Genomic DNA, 21,058 nt, shown 5'->3' on the forward strand with positions numbered 1-21,058 from the left:
GATTTCAATGAAGTTAAAATAGTTGACCGAGCATGGATTACAACCAAAAATAATTCCTAGTCCATTGCTCTGATGAAAGGGAGGTGGGTGTATGTCAATAAAGGTCAAGCCCACCTGGAATTTCTTCACACGAGACAAAGCCAGACATTGTTAATCATGTTGTTTTTAGTCCAATTCATCAAAAGTGTGTTCCTCCCAGTTGCTCAGTGTGTGCCAACCTGTTTACTCATTCCCTTTGCAGTTTTTATGCTCTACTCCACTGGCTTTCAACAAGACAGTGGGACTAAAGCACAAAATCCACCAAGGGGATAGACAGAACTGTGATAGTATGCATGTATCCCTACTATTGAATCCTGGCCCTTTGTATCTGCATTAGTTTTCTTATTGTCCACAGGACTCCCAGACACCAATTGGAGCCACCCAAATAGTAGGTCCAAGGAGCCAAAAGGCACAGCAACACCCATTGTCATAAACCATGTAGACCCACCCTGAAAGTATACAATTTCTGGGTTTATAAAATACTACGTCCAGGAAGGGCTCAGGGACATTTGGGATTTGAATTTCTTGTCTGGCTGGTTTGTGGGAAAAGAATTATGTACAGCTACACAGCAAGCAACAGTTGGTCTCCGCCATGCTGTTACTCTCGGATCCAGGTAGCCAGTGTGGGCCCACCAAAAGTGGGGAGATTCTAGGGCCCGGTGCTGCTCCTCCTGGAACATGTGCACCTGCAGGTGCATTGGATTGCTGGACTGACATTATACTAACTTTGTGAGTTTCAGAAGGGAACACAGTTGTTGTCTCTTTCCCTTATAAAACACAACTGAGGGGAATCGGGATAGTCTATTTCAATAGTTACCATCACAAAACAACTGCTCACATTCACAGTTAAGTTATATGCTGTAAACCAGGAGACAAACACATCTGCATTGTCAGTTCTCTACTAACCAAATCAAACACAAAATACAATATACAGTCCCAGAGCAAACTTGTCAGAGGTGATGCTTACTGAATGCAACTGGTGTGACCTTAAGTGACCAAACTATGTAAAAGCTGCTCACAAAGATTGGTCTCGTATAATTCTGAGAAATACCAGGTTTGTGGACAGCGACTGTTATAGTCTACCTACTATAGGCAAGGTGTAAACCTATGAATGGCAGGTGTTCTAGGACATGTGAAATTGCTTTACGATTAGAAGAAAATGATCCCCATTGCAATTTAACGTCAGCAATACCTTCCAAACCCTAACCATTACACACCCCTGCTGTCTAACCTTAAGCTATCTTCGGGGTTAATATAGTTGAATAGTAAGTGAGATTGCCAAAAGGTTATGAAGTTATCCCTTATATAGTTACCAAAAACTCACAGCCTACAGTGTAGTAATCATGGGCGCTGGCTTTCCTACACCGTGTCACCCCGACAGTGAGAGCCGCACAAGAGAAAATAGAAATTGCAAAATAGAAACACTCATGTGAGATTTACCTTCAGCATCCAACATCTTAGGAATGTCAAGGAACCTCTCAGCAACATCAAATGCAGTGTTCAGATTTGTGTAGGGGTCGTCCTAGGAATACAGTATGAATTCTTTACAACAAAAGCTTCACAATCCCCCCGACTTACTCAAAAATTACCCAAATTACATAATACAAATCATGGCTTGTGCTTTACAACATTTAAATATCAACCGTATGATATATAGACAGTGCTATAAAGTCTGAAAGTAGCATAAAGAAGGTGGTATATAAATATGCAAATGACAAAGGGGACAATATACCACACAACAAAAATTCTGTGTGTGAGAATACATCACCTATGTATTGTACTGTGTTGTTATCACACGCTTATTGTCAGATAGATTTGTTTGTAGCAATAGAGATTTTCAGAAATAAAAAGAAGCATAAAAAGGTACATACAGACTACAGAAAGTGGGGAGGTGGCAGAAAGAGAGGGCTACACAAAAATGAGGGGGCAGAAAGAGAGGGCTACACAAAAATAAAGGGGGCAGAAAGAGAGGGCTACACAAAAATGAGGGGGCAGAAAGAGAGGGCTACACAAAAATGAGGGGGCAGAAAGAGAGGGCTACACAAAAATGAGGGGGCAGAAAGAGAGGGCTACACAAAAATGAGGGGGCAGAAAGAGAGGGCTACACAAAAATGAGGGGGCAGAAAGAGAGGGCTACACAAAAATGAGGGGGCAGAAAGTTTTTTTTCTTTCCTTAATTACACTTAATAGAAGATTCCAAGGCCAATTTCTGAAAAGAGTACCCACAACCCATCTGCTTCAGTTGGTCAGCTACACTCGTAACAGAATATATCTAATGGCACATTAACTGAACAGATTGTATTTCTTGAGAGGGTGACCTCATGTGTATTTTTGCACCACCATCCCGAAGCCCCACAGATTCATGTGCCCAATGTCAGCTGTTTTGAAATCCCCAGTGTGAGTAACTCTTAGTGCAGAGTGTATCCAACCATCTACAAATAATGAAATCGATTCATGGTTAGAAGAAAATGCCAATCACTGCCCTCCCACTTCCTGCAAGTTAACGCTAGCCTTGCTCCCCCACACAGCGCCTGCTAGATAACACAGCACATGTGGCTTTTTTTAGTATTAGTCTTTAAAATGTGACGTATATTTTCATTACAATATTGGAAACTCAACTTACCTTCCGCAACTTGCCGTAGTCAATGAGCTCTGGACGATGCCTGTGAATGAGCGCACAGAAGCCAAGACCATCTTTCCAGCTGTAATGAAAAATAAAGTCAGCCAGAGTTGCATCTGACAAAATAGGGAATCAACTATATACAAAAACACAAGCAATAACATCAGCAAAAATATTTTTATATGCACTGGGGGATAAGAAATTTTTGAATTGCATCAAAACCAGGTTCAACGGATAACAGATTTACTAGGTAATGGACGTAGAGAAGACTGGAAGAAAAGCTATAAGTAGCGATGTTCACTAAACCCCGTGTTTTGGATCCTGGTTTTTTTTTTTTTTTTAAATTCCTATTTTTTTTGCTAAAATCACAATATGGCTCTTTTTTTAACATTAACATTAATTTCCAGTCAATTTTTGTCAAGTGACAAGAACACTGCTACCCCTCCCATTTCTGTATGAGCACTGTCACTGGAGAGTGACAAGAACACTGCTACCCCTGTTTCTGTGTGAGCAATGGCACCGAGCAATGAAACTGGAGAGTGACAAGAACACTGATACCCCCGTTTCTGTGTGAGCAATGGCACTGAGCAATGTCACTAGAAACTGGAGAGTGACAAGAACATTGCTACCCCTGTTTCTGTGTGAGCAATGGCACTGAGCAATGTCACTAGAGACTGGAGAGTGACAAGAACACTGCTACCCCTGTTTCTGTGCAAGCAATGGTGCTGGATCTCTTGGGGAGGGAGCTACTCATGGAATCCGAAACCCACGAGATCCGACAATGCAACAATGGCGTTTTGCCTCGATTCAGATCCGAGGCCGCGCAAAAGTAACGAGCCGGCTCGCGAGCCTACGCGGATCCCCTAAGTTCGGGTGGGCTCGGTTTTCAGAAAACCGAGCCTGAGCATCTCTAGCTATAAGATGATATCTTCCAGCATGACACATCCATGGTCCCTTTAAAGTGCTGCTCACCTGATGTGGAAGTTCTGTATGTTGACGTTCTTATACGGTGCAGTCTTTCTCTGACACCACAGAAGCAGTCCTTCTTTTGCAGATGTTTCTATGGAGACCAGTAAAACCAATTATACTTGAAGATAGTGTTATAAACTAAGTAGAACGCTTCATAGATGGATGCAGTGCTAAAGTGAATGTTAACAAAAAGACCATAACAGTGCTTAAAATAAGCGTCAAATAACGTATATCAACGTTTATTGCAGGGTAATCATTGTTTAAAAATGTGCAACATTGTACTTATAAGTAGTTACTGTTTTTCCTTTTATCATGATTGAGAATATTGATATGACATTAAGATGAGTGTCAGCCGTGCAATTAAATTATTCTATCTACTATCACAATGTGATCATTCAAGGAACGAACATGGAGTTAAGAAAATGAAGGGCTTATTCACACATTTCTGTTTCTTATGTATTATGGACAGATGCATGAAAAGTCAAATCTATGATCCACGCTCCACGTCTATGCCTGCATGCATCTACAGTCTGCCAATCATTCAACAGGATCAGACTCTGGGCAAATTATTTCAAAAGCAGAAAAATACAGGCTATTAGCATGTAACTTTGAGGATGTTCCACAATGGGCTAGAATGGAACCAGCAATATCACATAAAATTTGTTTAAATTATTATAAAATTCCTGTCTCAGATCAACCCTTCACCAGTTTAAGTTAAGTTATTACATCTGAGACAGCTCAGGAAACGGACACTGTGGGTCAAGTTTAGAGCACATGCGTGTATGTGCGTGTCATGGAGTTCAAAACAGCGTTCTACTTATCCCTATGGGATCTGCCATATAAGTGGGCATAGTAACAACTTTATACATTGAACGTACAAAAATTCAACTTCATAAGTGGTGGTGTATAAGAGTTAGTGTGACCCTCATAATGATCACTGCTTTTAGTTCTGCTAATATGGTGTTCTCCTTCAGGTGAAGCCAAGTGCAAGACAGCACACTGCAGAGGGTTCAATAAGTTAGATATCAGATTTTTGCAGAAGAAAGAAAAAAAAAAAAAGCTTGAAGTTACCTTTTCTACTATGCATTAAAAAAGAAAATAAAAATCACCTTCAACAGAAATGTCTTGAATTGCAAAACGGAGGATAATGGTCCAAATCATTCCCAGGGTCATCTTAGCATTGCCATCAACAATTTCTGGAAATAAACAAAAAAAACAGTCAGTATGAAAAGCTGTATTTAATAAGAAGCCTCAGTGACTTGAGGAAGTTATGTCATTATTAAACCTGTTCTTTCAAAAATTTGGATTTTCTACAGTTCTATTTGCTTATTAAAAGATAGGCATTACCATTTTATTTGTGGATGTGTTACTGTGAAAAACGGGCAAAATAAAAGTGCTAAAGCTTATGAAGGTGTGGTCATACCAAACAACAACTAGAAGGACAAGAGAATAGGCAGCACCAAAATAAAGGATTCTTAATCAAAATTAGACATCAGTGTAAATTTTCTCTCTCGTTTTTATTTAGAGGATTCATATATCTCACCAGTTAACAATTAGGCCTCTTTTCAAGACAGTGAGAATAAGCATTTGGCTAAACGTGTATTTTGATGCAGTATAGAAGAACAGCTTCTAGGTGGCGCTGTGTGCCATTATAAGGTTAGATATAATATACATATAGAGGCAAAACTTGTGATATAAAACTAATCTTTTTTTTATTTTTCTATCAAGAAATTCACTATTATTAGCATTTTATATGTAACATATGGAATGTTATTTACTGTTAATTATGTAACGAACCGATTACCCGGTGTCCCTGTATAAACCTGCCTTTTAGTTTGCCACAGTGCAATCCCAATTTTAAGTCTTCACTAAGATTTACAAGTTTTGCCTTGTCACACTACCACATTTTGTCTTCTGTAACATATGAAGTTTGCAGAGGCCCGACGCATTTTGTGAATTTTAACAAAACATAGTTTGCTCTGCCAGACTGCAAATATGTTTCACTGACTGTTTCATCGATTCAACGTACAAGTCTGCAATGGACTTACCTACAGATATAATCATTAACATGATCTATATGGTCATAAATGTTTATTATGTTAATATACTGCAAATACACACCCACTACCCTGTGATAAGAAATTGACCTGACACCACAACCTGCTATTCACTTCATTCAAAATCTCAGGTACTTGCCCAGCGTACTGTGCCTGTTCCTCTTTGGAACAGACGTCATTATGGAGTTATTCTAGAGGATTGTATTCTTCACGTACACACAGTGGATTCAGGTATTAACACAATAATCCTGAGAATCCAGCCTAGCCCATTAATAGAAGCCTGTAATATATTATTGGCACTAGGCAATTTGTGTCCTGTGGTTCAGTGATGGCCCTGGTTCCTAGTGTTGGAATAGGATGTATTCTTATTAATATATGGGTTCTGCCATAGATCAGACTCTGTACGGTAATACTGTGCTCCTACAGCTTGTATCAGTATATAGCGGGGCATGTTACCTTATGCTGCTATGTTATATCAAGTGCAGGGGCACACGCAGGATTTTTAAGGGGGGGCGCATGTGCAGCAGCTCCATTTCGGCGGCACTGCACTGAATAGTAGCCGTGGCACTGTCAAAGAAGCTTCCGCGGCGGTGCTGTATTGTACTACAATACAGCACCGCCGCGGATGCTTCTTCGACAGCGCCGTGGCTGCTGTATAGTACAGTGCCGCTATGTAGGGACACTGTTCTTCGCGGTGGGGAGGGGTTTCTGGAGAACCAGAAACCCCCCCTGCCTGCGCCCCTGAAGTGCATACACGGAATGAGGAGGTGGACAGACTGCCAATGGTGCCAGACAGTTTTGTCATGTCCTGCAATATGTGAACGAATTTTCAACAAAATGCCATCATTAAGGAAAAAATTAAAGAGACACAAAGTGCAGTCTGTTTCTATTCTGTGCATTCCTACTGTTTTAAGGGATATTAAGGTCTGTTTTGAGCATACAACTACATTTGCTGTTCTGCGTGCTTCCAATCAATAACAAAATGTACATATCCATATACTCAGAACAGTGAAACAGTTATATAGACAAGAGTGTGCAATAACAGTTATTCATACAATCACATTAGCCTCTACTTGAACCAGGAAAAATAATTCATGTCTTTAACTTTATCAAACATAGAAAGAAAGAAAACGTTTGATCATTGTTTATTAAAATTAAAATTCTCTATAGGCAGAACAAATACATTTATGAAGATGATCAGTGTTTTGTTTGCCCATCATATGGAGAATGTAAGTTTTCTATTGTCCTCCATGATGCAGCAATAAATCCAACTTTTAGTTTATCGGGGCACATATATGCTTTCAGCACTTCCAATTTGTGTTTACAAAATGTGATGTGGTTTAATTATAAAGGCAAGTGGAACTCCTTTATATGAAACAACTAGATGTTTAATTTAATTAATCTAGCTGTAACCATTACCATCAAAACTGAATGTATTGAAGCAGAACACACTATTGCTGAGAATGCCGTGACACATAGGTTTGTGATAGTGAATATACTTTGCACTTCCAGAGTTATATAATTGTTATCATTTTACGAGGACAAATCATGTCAAATCAAATCAAGACAACCGTTTGCTTGCCACATAGGAAGGGCAGGGCCGGATTAAGGAAATGGAGGCCCCTGGGCTAAGCGGAGGGGTCCCCCCCTCTGGCACTTACCTCCTTCCCCGGCGTACTGTACTCTGTTTACTGAGGAGATCTTGTGAGAGTGAGACTCACGAGATCTCCTCAGTAAGGAGACTACAGCGCGCCGGAGAAGGACCGCAGTGAAATTGCTCAGCAGCACTGATCCCGCCAGGGGCGCCCCCGCCCCCGACCGATCAATACTGCTGCTGAGCACTTTCAAGGGCCCCCTGGATGCCATAGGCCCCTGGGCTGTAGCCCAGTTAGCCCTATGGTTAATCCGGCCCTGAGGATGGGTCTAGTGAATAGAAACATGTATAAGATGAAACTAATATTTTAAGGTGATAATTTACACAATGTATCTCAATTCAATCTTTCTGTCCATAAAACCACACTTGGCAACATTTTTTATTTCCCCTCTGGGTGATCTCAAAGGTTAGAACCTTCTGCTGAGTCCGGTGGCATGTCTGTCCATGTCGCACTATAGAGCCGGCCCCCTGCTACTCATTGCTGCATACCACGGCGAGAATCAGGGCCAGGATGATGCAACTCCCTGTGGCTCTCACCATTAAGGCCTGCCCCCATCCACTTCACTAGGGACGTGGGCAGGACGCAGGAACTTGCTCTGCTCTCCCGAGAAGAATCCTAGAAACTTGGGAGTCTATGCATTAAACCACACTTTTAAACTTAAGATATAAAAAAATCCTAAAAGTATTCAGACCTGTGATTTAAGGGGTTGGGTACGCTTGAACGATGACCACAAATCCGACAACGACAAGCCCTACATGATGCCGACAGCAAGTTATTCCGAATAGACAGGTCTTCAGCACTACAGGTTGATGTCATTGCGACCTCTGTCAATGTTAATTTAAAGCGGCAATGTCGGGACCCCTCAGGTTTCGGAATAACTTGCTGTCAGCATCATGCTGCCATCGGAGATCTGCAGCTTCGGGTCTCAGGTAAGTGTTTATTTGGCAAACGGTTCTTGATACATTCGGATTTTATTTGTAGGGCTTATCGTTGTCGGATTTGTGGTCATCGTTAAAATGATTACCACCGGATTTAAGGGGGGAAAAAAAAACTAAAAACACAAAGTAAATAGAGATATAATAGTATTAATCTGAGTTGACACTCATCACTGAGAGTATTTCTGCCATTTCACCTTGGATGTCTCCTGCAACCTCAAACTCAATTTCACACAAAAAAACCCCTAAGGTAGTCTTCTTTTCACCAGCCAAGAGAGGCTACTTATCTGACATCTCTTTCTGCTGATAACATGACTAGAACCCCTAACCATTCAGCTTGCTGCCGAGGTGTCATCCTGAACTCAGAACTCACCTTTGTTCCCTACAGCCAAAGACAGACCTCTAGGATACGAACATCTCTCACCCAAAAAAACACAAAAAAACTTTAATTCATGGACTCAATCTCCCACATTGATTTTTGTAAATCCCTCTATACTGGTCTTCCCCTAACCAGATTTGAACCACTGCAGTCTATTTAAATGCATCCTCACTCATTACTTGCTCACATTCCCGGTTACAGGACTTTCTTTTGGGCTGCACCCACTTTGTGAAATTCCTTACCTGTATAAAACAAGACTTTCCCCCAGCCCCCAAACTATTAAACATTACCTCCTAATACACCTATTCAGGCAAGTTTATCAAATTCCCAGAACACCTTCTTAATCTCCCTAAAATATTTTACACAAATTACCACTTCTCTGCACTGGTTACACAAAAGGTACATTTTCTCTTCCTATACTCACAGCCTACCAACATTGCTGTGTGAATGGATCATGAAGCTCCATTATACACTTTTTCAGATTTTCCCATAGATTGGAAACGATTCAGCAGCGCATTGTACCTCCGTCTCTTTAACGAATACTCAAACCTTTTTTATTACCATGTTAAGTGTTTCAGTGTATGCCGACGCTATACAAATTACTTTTAATAATAATTATTAAATCATACTTCTTTGTTTAGTTTTGCATCTTCAGCACAATGTTTGCTTGCAAAGAGAAAAATATGTGAATACCAAACCTCATTAATTGACTGGTGGTAGGATTCCAGAATATAACTTCAATTAAGTGCAAAGAAATAGATCCGTACACCAATCTCAGATTTTATTTTAAAGTTTTGGTATGTCACTGTATCTCTCTTTATCAATACTTTAAAGAGGGAATTCAATTCCCTGCGTTGTTCTTTAGAACAATGCGGGGCACGCACTATTACAGATACTACGGTAATAGATGTGCATTATTACCATTAGAACAGTAATATCAACGCTGATTTTTGCTCGCAACTCTGAGCCGCGAGCAAAAATACACATTAAAATTACCGTATAAACAGTAATAATGCGCATTGATTACCGTAGTAACTAATAGTGCGCGCCCCGCATTGTGCTAAAGAACAACACAGGGAATTGAATTCCCCCCTAAAATTTTTCATTAAAAGGACAAAATATCTACATGTATTTATACACCATAGTGTTTGGTAACAGTTGTGGGACTTTGAAAAATGGATTTGGAGACGTCACAAAGCATTAAAATAAAATAATACATTGCAGTTTAGAGTGCAAATCCACTTTGCACACGGTTTGCTTGAGATCATCGCATAGCATTTGAAATTGCTACGCAATGTCCAAAGGAAGAAGTCATTGGTAGAGGTGGGGAAAAGCAGCACTGTGAAGATATCAGAACAACAACACTTCAGTGGTAGTATACACAGGACTGCCAATGACACATTACAGAAAACAATACTACAATGGTCATGCTTAGGTGAGTGATTTAGTCAAAATGTAACCTCCATTATCAGCAGACTTCAACACCCATCCACAACTGTAAACGTTGGTTAGCCTGCTTCAAAATTCAGAGATAAAATAATAACTCGTAAAATATAACATGATAAAGATCTCACCTTCTGCACCAATGGACACCAGTTTTACCCCTTTACTGGCAATAAAATCCAGAGCTTTGTTGACATTTGAAATTTTGTGCACACGCATTTTTCCGCGTTCAGGTTTGGGCAAACGTTCACCTGTTAAAAGGTAAAAATAAAAAAAGTTTGTACATGCAGAACAAAACAACTCGCGTCATACAGACATCATGCACAGAATAATTTCTGTGTGCCGATTATTAATCACTGCACCCCACTTTAGAGACAAGTCCTTAATTATGGGGGTGCTATCAAGTGGAAAGCCATCTATGGGGATCAGATTTTGGGGTGCTGGTTTGGTTGCTCCGTATAGGGTAATGTACACTTTTACTGTATTAAAAACAGATGAACAAATTTAGTTATTTTAGATCATTTTGTTCCTCTTTGTGGAGCCCAAAAATGCTAATTGCAAAGTTTATTCAGCTGATGACTGCACAGACCCGAGTTTGCATTTACTGGAAAACAGGGAAATACTGTTCCTATGCAAACCAATCATTCGGCCGATACACTGGACAACCAGATATGTCCAATTTGGACAAAAAAAAGTGTACATTTTTATTGCGAACAGACCCAGTCATTTTCATCTGTGCCGAACAAACAGACAGATCACAGCATGCTTTCTATAAAAAATGTTATAAGATGCAAATATAAAGGCAGCTTAGTCTGATCTGGAATCCCAACTGCACACATGTAACTTATAGCCATATATACACCTATAATGTGGAAGGCTGATTACCTGGCATCATGTGGTGCAGTGTCAGCACACGGGCAGCAGATGCAGACACTTTTACAATAAGAGTCACACAGTCTCGGACCTACAAAAACTTCAAAGACCGTGACTCTACTGTGACTGCCAGAGTCTCTGCATCTGCCAAACCACTGTAAAAAGCAAATGTGCCCGTCATATGCAGGTTTAATATGAGATATCCTGTTTCCCTCATATGCATGGGAAACAGGATGTAATGTAATATCAGAATGTAACGGCCCAATCTGCATGCACTCATTCCGCTCTTCTGCTGTGAACTCCAGCAGCCAATCAGTGATCAAAGCAAGAGAGGGGACAAAGTGTTATCAACCTGTCATAGCTCAGACTGACAGAAGCTCTGGGACACAGAGGGCCAATTTCTCAAGCAGGAGTACACAATTGTCTGCAATGCCCACTAGCCACCAAGAGAGAATGGGGTCTGTAATATCCACTAGTCAACATGTAATGACCAGAGGACGATACTGAAATGTTTATGATCGGTCCATTGTAATAGTCTCTTTATATACAAATCCCAGAACATATCAGCAAGTGAACTTACTGGACAGCATGGTACCATAGGCTTCTCATAAATAAATATTATTGGGTTTAAATGCAACTTTGATCACCTGAAATAACTTCAAGTAGTAACATGAGTTTAAGGCCATCTCTGAAGTCCTCGTCTATATTTTCAATCTGTGTTCCAGCTTTCCGGAGATGAGAGTTACACCACGCTGTGAAGGTCTGTGGAGGAGAAGAGGAACTAGTTAAAATGGGAAGTAGAACGGTTTAATTCACCATTTCAGGTATAAATAAATTCTCACAACCAAATATGCATTAAGATAATAAACAAATTAAACACAAGCAAAGTTACATTTAAAAACACTGTTACAGATCAGTATAAAACAGAAAAGTCTCTAAAACATTTATATCGAGTGAGAAACCAATTGGTAAAAAAACAAAACAAAACAAACGAAGTTATCTTTTCTCTAATAGTCCTCTTGATCCTATACCCTCACAAATTGGTAGATTCCAATCTACTGTGCTTATTCCACCTCTAACTAAAATCTGTAATCTCTCTCTTTCTACTGGTATCTTCCCATCATTATACAAGCATGCAGTGACTACTCCTATTCTAAAAAAATTACTGTCCCATCTCTCAGCTCACATGCCCCTCCTAACTTCTAGAGAGACTTGCCTACACTCTTCCTTTCCGCAAACAACCTATTGGATCCTCTTCAGTCAGGATTTCGTTCTTAACACTTCACAAAGACTGCGTTGACCAAGGTTGTCAATAATTTGATTACTGCTAAAACTAAAGGCCATTACTATTTTTAAACTCTCCTGGATCTCTCTGCTGCATTTGACACTGTTGACTACTCTTCTTATACAAACATTACAATCCCTAGTTCTTCAAGGCACTGTCCTATCCTGGTTCACAGCCTACCTACCTAATCACTCTTTCAGTGTTAATTTCTCTGGATCAATCTCTGCTCTGCTTCCTTTATCAATTGCAGTACCACAAGGCTCAGTACTAGGTTCTCTGCTATTCTCTATCTACACCACTTCTCTAGGAAAACTAATAAGCTCCTTTGGATTTCAGTATCATCTCAACAGTCTCTACATTGGTTGCCCGTTTTTTTTACCAAATCCAATATAAAAATACTCCTACGAACCTACAAAGCCATTAACAAAACCGCACCAACATACATCACTTAGCTCAAAATACCTCCCAACTCAACAACTTCCTTCTGCACAAGATCTGCATCTCTCCACCACTCTCATTACATACTCCCATTCCCGGTTACAGGACTTTTTTCAAGCTGTACCCACTCTATGGAATTCCCTCCCTCGCACATTAAAACTTTCCTCTGGTCTACAAACCTTCAGGCGTTCTCTGAAAACCCACCTCTGTAGGCAAGCTTATAATATTCCTCAACCACCCTCTTAACCTCACTAGCTTACCCTATTACAACCCTTTACACAATTCATACAAGACAACAACCCTTTCACCCCCTGACCAACATTGCTATGTAATTGGATCATATAGCATACAAATCCCTTTTTGCATTTGCAATCTGGCTGGACTAAAATGCAATATGTAGACTTAACCTCATGGATCAAACTCCCGTTGTCCCACCGACTGTAAGCTTGTAAGCAGGGCCCTCTTACAGCTTTGTATTACCCAGTATTGTTTATTACTCCGTCACCAACTGTAAAGCACTATGGAATTTGCCGACACTATATAAATACATTTTGACGTTGAAGAATACTATTCACACTGAGAGAGACAAAATATGAGACTCTGTGTCTGATTGAACCTGATAAGAAGTCGCTGCAGGTAAAAACTGACCACAATACTGTCATAAGAAGAGATAATGTCGGGAGCCACATGATGCTGTGAAATATGTGCAGTGATCGTTCTAAAAATACCTCTTCAATGGCCCTCTTTTAGACAAACCGTTTATAAAATTTCCCTAGTACTCCATTCTTCTAAAGTGTTTCCCTTTTGGGTGTGATGTATAGAGCTGCATTGACAAATGCTTTTGTTGGTTCCTACCAGTGTCTATTTAGCTACCAATGTTACAATAATAGTATTCACCCTGTATATTATTCATTGTTTTAGAGCTTTGTGGTGTTTGCAGCCGTGTATAGTAAGCTATATTTTATCATCCAATAATATATACATTATCTATTGAGTTATGTGTCCATAAAAGAAACTAATAAAAAGGATCTTTGATATGAAACCTTACACGTCTTATTGGGCATTTAAAATGTTGGGAAGTATTCATATGATAATGTGTTTGGACACATGGGTTTTTAAGAATTGGTCAGAGAATGAGTGCACACATTCCCAAACCACTGTTTCCTTATTTCAGACCCATATACAATAGGCGGTGTTGTGGGAAATGGCAGTGGAAGACAACTCAATTAGGCATTGAATTAAAATATAAACACAATACAAAAACAACATGTATGTGACAAGAATAAAGACTTCTACTGATGCCATCTAGCAATCCAAACACAACAAACAGCAAAGCTGGTCTTACACTGCCCAATTTGGCTATACACATAAATCCAGCTGTTCAACCCTTTGGGCCAATCAGCCAGACCACTTAGAATCAATATTAGGCATGGTGGAAAATATGGAAGATGACCGCTATAGCAGCTTGTGACTCTCAGGTTGAACGGCAGCACCTGCCTGTGTGTGTGGCTACCTTTATGTCCAATAAAAGACTTAGGGCTAGATTTATTAAGCTGCGGGTTTGAAAAAGTGGGGATGTTGCCTATAGCAACCAGTCAGATTCTAGCTTTCATTTATTTAGTACATTCTACAAAATGAAAGCTAGAATCTGATTGGTTGCTATAGGCAACATCCCCACTTTTTTAAACCCGCAGCTTAGTAAATCTAGCCCTTCATGTGTTCATTATTGGTGCTTGATGATAATTTTTAAACCAACTGCCCGATATCACTAGAAAAATCGCAGATTGTGTGGTCCACATTAGTGAAATTAGAGAAATCATCTTATCCTTGCTTGATCTTGTTAGAACAAGATGTCAGAGCCAATGAATTACAGGAATTGTCATCATTAACTGGTATCAACTATCACTTTAAATCACAGAGACACTTATCACTGCTGAAATCTTTCCCATCTTTCTTGATCACACCGCTTATATTATTTAGCATTCTAGCATCATGTTGTAAGCTATTGATGAAAACATTAATCTTCTTATTACATCCACGTCTTGGGCTGGACAACAGTTTTGTTACTGGACAATGTTTATATCTCATGGCATTATTCATTTGTCTGGGCGCAAGCCCAACTGTACTTTAGAGGGTGGTCCGAACACCCCAATTTCCAAATATATAAAGAGGTGCTACACAGCTGTGACTGAAAGTACAACACACAATCCAAAATACAGATGCACTATATACATATACACACAAATATTTTATATCTATCTATAGTTTAAATTAGAATTTCCTTCCCTTTTGACACCAGACCGAGCCAGAGTTGTTTATTATGCTATAATATAGATTTGTGGGAATGGAGAATAATGGAGGGTAATTCACTACACGCCTATTTAACAAGAATGGCAGATGATAACAGACGGGGCTGCAAGTTAACCCTTACTGCTCCAATCCAGTTTCATTATGGGGCTGCAAAGTATCGGTCAGCTGCCCCCTGTAATAACTATTAGTTAAAATTGGGCAATTTTTTTATTGAAGTGATAAAAAAAAAAAAATCTTCCTTATCACAACATATCCATATATACAAATATATTAAAATTGTCTTTTAAGTTAAATGCACATAGAAGAAATAAGTCGCACACCTTCCTCAGGCACCGCTTTCTTATTTAGGGCTCACGAACAATTAAACTAAGCAGTTAAACTAAAACACACATTTGTTCCTATGATCATACCAGAGAACGAGTATCAAGCTGATCAATAGCCTTAAAAATCTGACCTTAATACATATAACCAATGGTCACACGACAATTAACTAGGAATTTCACTGTTGGCTTATAAGAATAAAAAAATACCAACAAGGCGGATATAACAGCTGCCAGTAATCGTAAACACTAGAATAAGCGACACTACCATAGGGCCGGACAAATCTTGGTCTCCAGGCCTCCATGGCGATCAAGAAAACTTGAACTGGAGAATAGATCATTTCCTCCTTCTGCGCTGCATTTTATTTTTTTAAACAAGCTGTGGAAGTAACCCAACGCATAATGCGTTTGTTGGGAACTATTATAACAGACAAGTCAACCTGTGCATGATACTCATGCATTCTAGTCCAATCAAGCTACTTAAGGTGTTAAAAAGGTTCTTGTCATGCATTTGGGGCTAGCCCAGGCCTCCTCAGTGAAAGAGCGTTAATTCCCGACGCAAGCGCCCTTTTTTAAAGTGGTTTTGTCCACGTCACCACCTCATCATTTTTCTCCATCACCTCATCCTTCATCTTTATCGCCACATCTATCCAGATGTCTATCCAGACACAGGGATCTCTCTCAGCGGTCCTGAGTATCACACTCCTCTCACTCTGTCACCCCCGGCAACCACCAACCACTCCCCACTGTCACCCCAGGCAACCACCAACCACTCCCCACTGTCACCCCCGGCAACCACCAACCACTGCCAACTGTCACTTCTCCAAGAAATATATATATATATATTTTTTAAAATCTTTATAAACACTTTTAACAATTAACAAATTAAATTAACAAATTAAAAACATCTTAGTATACCAAATTTCAGCCCTTTCTGAGTTTTTTCTTCCACACACTAAAAATTTAGTAGGTCAGTGTATAACTTCGCCCAGCAGGTGGCGCTGCAGCTTGGTTTTTTTTTTTTTTCACACACACGCCACTAGACTTTTATATAGTAGATACCCAGTAACTGAAGCACTCCAAGTGTTATCAAATGCTGAGCTATTACAGTGGTCCAGCCATAGAAGTGTGCTTGGTGGTATCCTTGCCAAGGTCACGAGATGGGTGTCACTATACGAGAGAGCAGATCTAACAGGGCACTTTTTGTAACTGTTCCTGGCAGATATATGGCAAAGGTCAGAGGAGGACTTTTGACACTAAAGGCTTCTACAATGCACAGTGGATCACAGACAGGTACAGTGTGTAAAAGGATGTCTCAGGCAGGCATAATATGCTAATGATTTAATGATTTAAGCAGTACAATGTTTAACTTATTGGTTATCGGACAATGTGCAATGCCACACATTGAAGGGGGAGTGGGGGAAGGTGTGCTTCGTCGATAGTTCTTTACAAAATAGCTGGCTTCTAACATTTTCCAGCCTGCACTACCAGCTTAAGTTAGGGTGAATACAACTTAACACATGTGCAGATCTAATCTATGGCCTGATCTTCAAATGACAGGCTCCATGGTGTGAACGGAAGATAGTTCAGTAATTCCGCCATAGCAAACCACCACACATGGATCCAGAAAATCCTGATGACTGGACAGCCCCAAAAACAATGAAACAGGCCTGCGCCCTCCACATCAGACTTGGGACACTTATTGTCCAACAAACTCATAGCTAATCTTCGATGTGGGGATATATAACCCTTATGAAATATATTAAGAAACATCTCCACATATATAGAGGCGGCCGGGAGTAGTCTGACAGAATTACTAAGGTTTTCAAGCAAAATGTCATTACTTAAGTGTGGAAATTGTTGTAACCATTGTGTAAGACCAGTGTGGACAGAATAGTGTAATTCATGTCTCAAAAGCCTATAGTTGCCTGATATAGCTTTTTGTTTAGGTGGACAGGGGTTCAAGAGGGTATCAAAAGAGTTGTCCCAATCAATGTCTTAAAAGAAAGTAATAAGACTTGGCATAGTGTTGAGCTTGAAGGAACGCTAACCCACATGGACCCAGAAATGGAAACATCTCTACGAACTTGAGCATAACACAATGGTTTCTTAGAGGTATTATCCAGCAATAGGCCCACAGAGTGCAAGCCCTGCTGCTCCCATCTGCTAAAGCGATGAGCCGCCATGCGACCTTGGAAATCAGAATTACCGAGAAAGGGTATTTATGATGTAGAATATGCCATATCTTTCTTACCGGCATTATTAAAGGATTGTCCAGGATATTAGAAAAGACTTAATATAAATGGTGGGTAAAAATTGTCTCTCTAGTGTGAAGTTAGTATAAACACTGCGTTTCGATATCCAATCTAGCAAATAACGTAAGTGCGCAGCATTACTATGTTGAAGTACATTAGGAAAATTGGTACCTCCATTGGATGTGGATTGTTGAATTTTAACAAAAGGGACACGGGGGCAGTTTTTCTTCCAAATAAATGTACAAAAAAGGCAATTCAAAAGATGTTCATCTGACTTTGTGAGAAATAAAGGTTATAGCAACTTTGGAAAGGACATTATCTTCATATTTTCTCTACCCAGATAGGAAACATTAAGAGGTTCTCATCCTTTAAGCTCTGTTAATATAGGTTGAATTATCGAAAATATATGAAGTTTATATAACGTGACTAGATTGCGAAGAAGCAAAACGCCTAGATATGATATGGATTTTGATTCCCATTGTAGAGGAATATTAGTTGCCCAATGTGGCTTACGCCTATTAGTCCCCAGGGATAGAACCGTCAACTTATCAAAATTAACCCCAAAACCAGATACCGATCCAAACTCTTCAATCCTCTTCATTAGGGGAATCAGAGCAGTCTCAGGGTTTCATAGATATAATAAGAGATCATCTGCAAAGGCGGTGATTTTAATACGTTTGTTCCCTATTTGGATGCCTTGCATGGTGAGCCACTTTGAATAACCCTCAGCATCAGATCTAATGACAATAAGGGGGGCAGGGGACAACCCTGTCTAGTCCCTCTTTGCATTTCAATGGGTGTCCCCATTAATGTGTTAATTAGTAGAGAGGTTATCGGTTTGTTATAGAAATATTATATAATGGCTAGGAAGTCTGTTTCAAATCCACCCCTCTCCAAAACAGCGTACATAAAAGGCCACGAGACGGTATCAAAAGCTTTGCGAGCCTCTAGACTGAACAGTACATAAGTAGTATTCGTGGTTTCCCCCGACGCAGCAACAGCCGCAATCACTGAACGTATGCCTCTGACCGAGTGCCTACCGTGAACAAAACAAGTTGATGATCCATTAATAGAGACGGTAGAATACATCGGAGTCTATTTGCCATGATCTTTGACAAAATCTTAAAATCTAAATTGAACAGAGTAATTGGACGATATGACGTCAACAATACTGGATCCGTCACTGGCTTTGGGACAAGTGAAGTATATGGCCGATTAAACGTAGAGTATATAAGATGTGACCAGTGAATTGTTTGAAGTCCAGTAATATGGGTGTAACATCTATTTTTAGCAATTTATAGTATTCCTCTGAAAACCCAACAGGGCCTGGCGCTTTATGGAGTTTGAGATTCAATATTACCGGAGATACCTCTCGTGCAGTTATGTCAGCGTCTAAGCATTCTCCTTGGGAGTTCTGCTTCTGTCAGCAACCTGTCCATAAGGGTCTTGTTGGGGAAAGGATCAGAATATAAATCCCTATAATAATTCAAGACACCTCTACTATGTCTTTAGAGGTTCGAGTAAGTGGGTTATTATTACTTGTCTAAATGGCCACTATGTGGTTTCTATGTTTGAATATCTTGTTCCATTTCCCCACCGATAATATTTATTTTTAGTATAATCAAGCTTAGATTGAACTTGAATAGAGCGGAATCCATGTAACACTTGTTTGGCCTGTTTGTATTGGGTCAGAGAGGCATCTTGAAGATCAGAGGTATATTTGTCAAAGCAGACAGGCACCTGTTGAGCTAAAGAACAGCACTGTGCGGCAGCTTCCTTTCTCTTGTTCGCTGTATAGTCCATAATATTTCCTCTCATCACCACTTTCAATGTTTCCCAAAATAACACATAATCGTCCAGATGCTCAATATTATTGTCAACATTATCTAACCAATGGTGTCTAAGATGTTGGCTGAAGTGTTCAGAGGCATATAAATAGGAAGGGAACTTTCATAAAGTATTTCTGGGCACATTACTTGGAGGCGTAAAGAAAGAAACACTGGTGCATGGTTGGAAACAATGATATTTCCCCAAATCTACCTTAAATACTTGCCTCCTAGATTTTAACCATAGTTTATGAAGTATATATAAGAATGCAAAGACTCACTTTAGGATCCTGACCGTTTCATACCTAACAGCAGGTGACTGTCAGTTGCCTTTTTTTTTTAACCCTTTAATATAATATGAAGCTATAAAAGAATCCCCAAAAAACTTTAAATATACTTGTCATTGACATTTCTTGATAATTCTCATAAATCTTTTATTTACCTTGCTTGAATTTCATCACCTAGACATTGTAATAATTAGGGTTGTTTAGTCAAATGTAACCTACACCTATTGCAGTTGGCCATTTCATCTGTCTGTGCACACTACAGAAACAAGGGCCCTGCCACTTGCACAACTTCATTCTCCAAATGTGTTTCCTGACACAATATGCAACAGAAAAACACATCCACCTTTAAAAGACAACTTTACTGTAATGAACAATCTATTCTTTATAGCCAAGACTTTGCAGAACATCTATTTGTGGCACCTATACAAAGAAACAAACAATGACTTCTCTGTGCTTTTCTCAGGATAGTAAAGTGATAATAAATAAGATACCGTCAGGCCATCGCTTTTCAAACTGTCACAGTCAGTGGTTGCCAACGGTCATAGCTCACCGCGCTTCCTGGGTTCGTGAAACACAAACATGCTTTAGAACGTGGCCAACTGTGTTTCCTGTACCAGAGAGGAGAGGTTACCTGTAAAGCTCAGAGCAGCTACATCCTTAGTGTCTGAAACCAGCACACTATTCAAGAAGATATCAACATGTTTAGAAAAGCCTCAAAATAAGTTGTGGTTACAGGGTTTAATTGACTTCCCATCTGCTGCTGCAAGCAGATTTCATACACACTATAGTAGCTGTCAATTAATGTAAAACATATCATACACACATTTATATAAGCTGGGTACACACCTATGCAATTATCACGCAGATCACATGATTCACCACCATTCGGTCAGATACTGCAAGAGTGTGTACACTACCGCGATCATGCTTTATCATACCAAAACACATCACATCTACTGATTTGGTTTTCTAAAGTTCATCAAAGTCTTTTCAGCAGATGGTTATGAAGGATGAAGATCAGAGATCTGAAGGTAAATTGTGTAGGTGTGTATGCACGAATCGGCATGCTCATCGGGAATTTCCATCGTTGCTGAAATCGTTAGAAACAATGCATCGAAAGTATGATTGCATAGGTGTGTACTCTGCTTAAATGTATTTTAGTACATGGTGTAATGGACATGCTGGTTTCAAAGCAACAAGTTAAAAGAACAATTTTATTAAAAATAAATTTAAATATTAAAGCCATACTTTGAACAGTTACAGTCAGGTAATTTTTTTCTATATATGAATGTATACTTTCAGGACAACTCTTTACTCTTCTAATGTTGTTGCTGGCTACAAGTAATGGTGCTGGGCAATTTGAATAC

General features: G+C 39.6%; 1 protein-coding gene across 3 annotated transcripts in view; it reads right to left on the bottom strand.

The window, feature by feature from the left end:
* The window catches only part of ACTN1 (actinin alpha 1), a 95,995-nt gene that overhangs the window by 41,969 nt on the left and 32,968 nt on the right, over nt 1-21,058 (bottom strand). For all 3 annotated transcript variants that reach the window (XM_075192180.1, XM_075192179.1, XM_075192178.1), the window contains exons 2-7: nt 11,618-11,732; nt 10,229-10,348; nt 4,738-4,824; nt 3,632-3,719; nt 2,663-2,741; nt 1,480-1,561 (exon numbers count right to left, since the gene is read on the bottom strand). In XM_075192180.1, the coding sequence (XP_075048281.1) occupies nt 1,480-1,561; nt 2,663-2,741; nt 3,632-3,719; nt 4,738-4,824; nt 10,229-10,348; nt 11,618-11,732 (571 nt within the window). The remainder of the gene's footprint in view (nt 1-1,479; nt 1,562-2,662; nt 2,742-3,631; nt 3,720-4,737; nt 4,825-10,228; nt 10,349-11,617; nt 11,733-21,058) is intronic.

Source organism: Mixophyes fleayi, chromosome 12 (assembly GCF_038048845.1).
Source record: "Mixophyes fleayi isolate aMixFle1 chromosome 12, aMixFle1.hap1, whole genome shotgun sequence".
Taxonomy (NCBI): Eukaryota; Metazoa; Chordata; class Amphibia; order Anura; family Limnodynastidae; genus Mixophyes; species Mixophyes fleayi.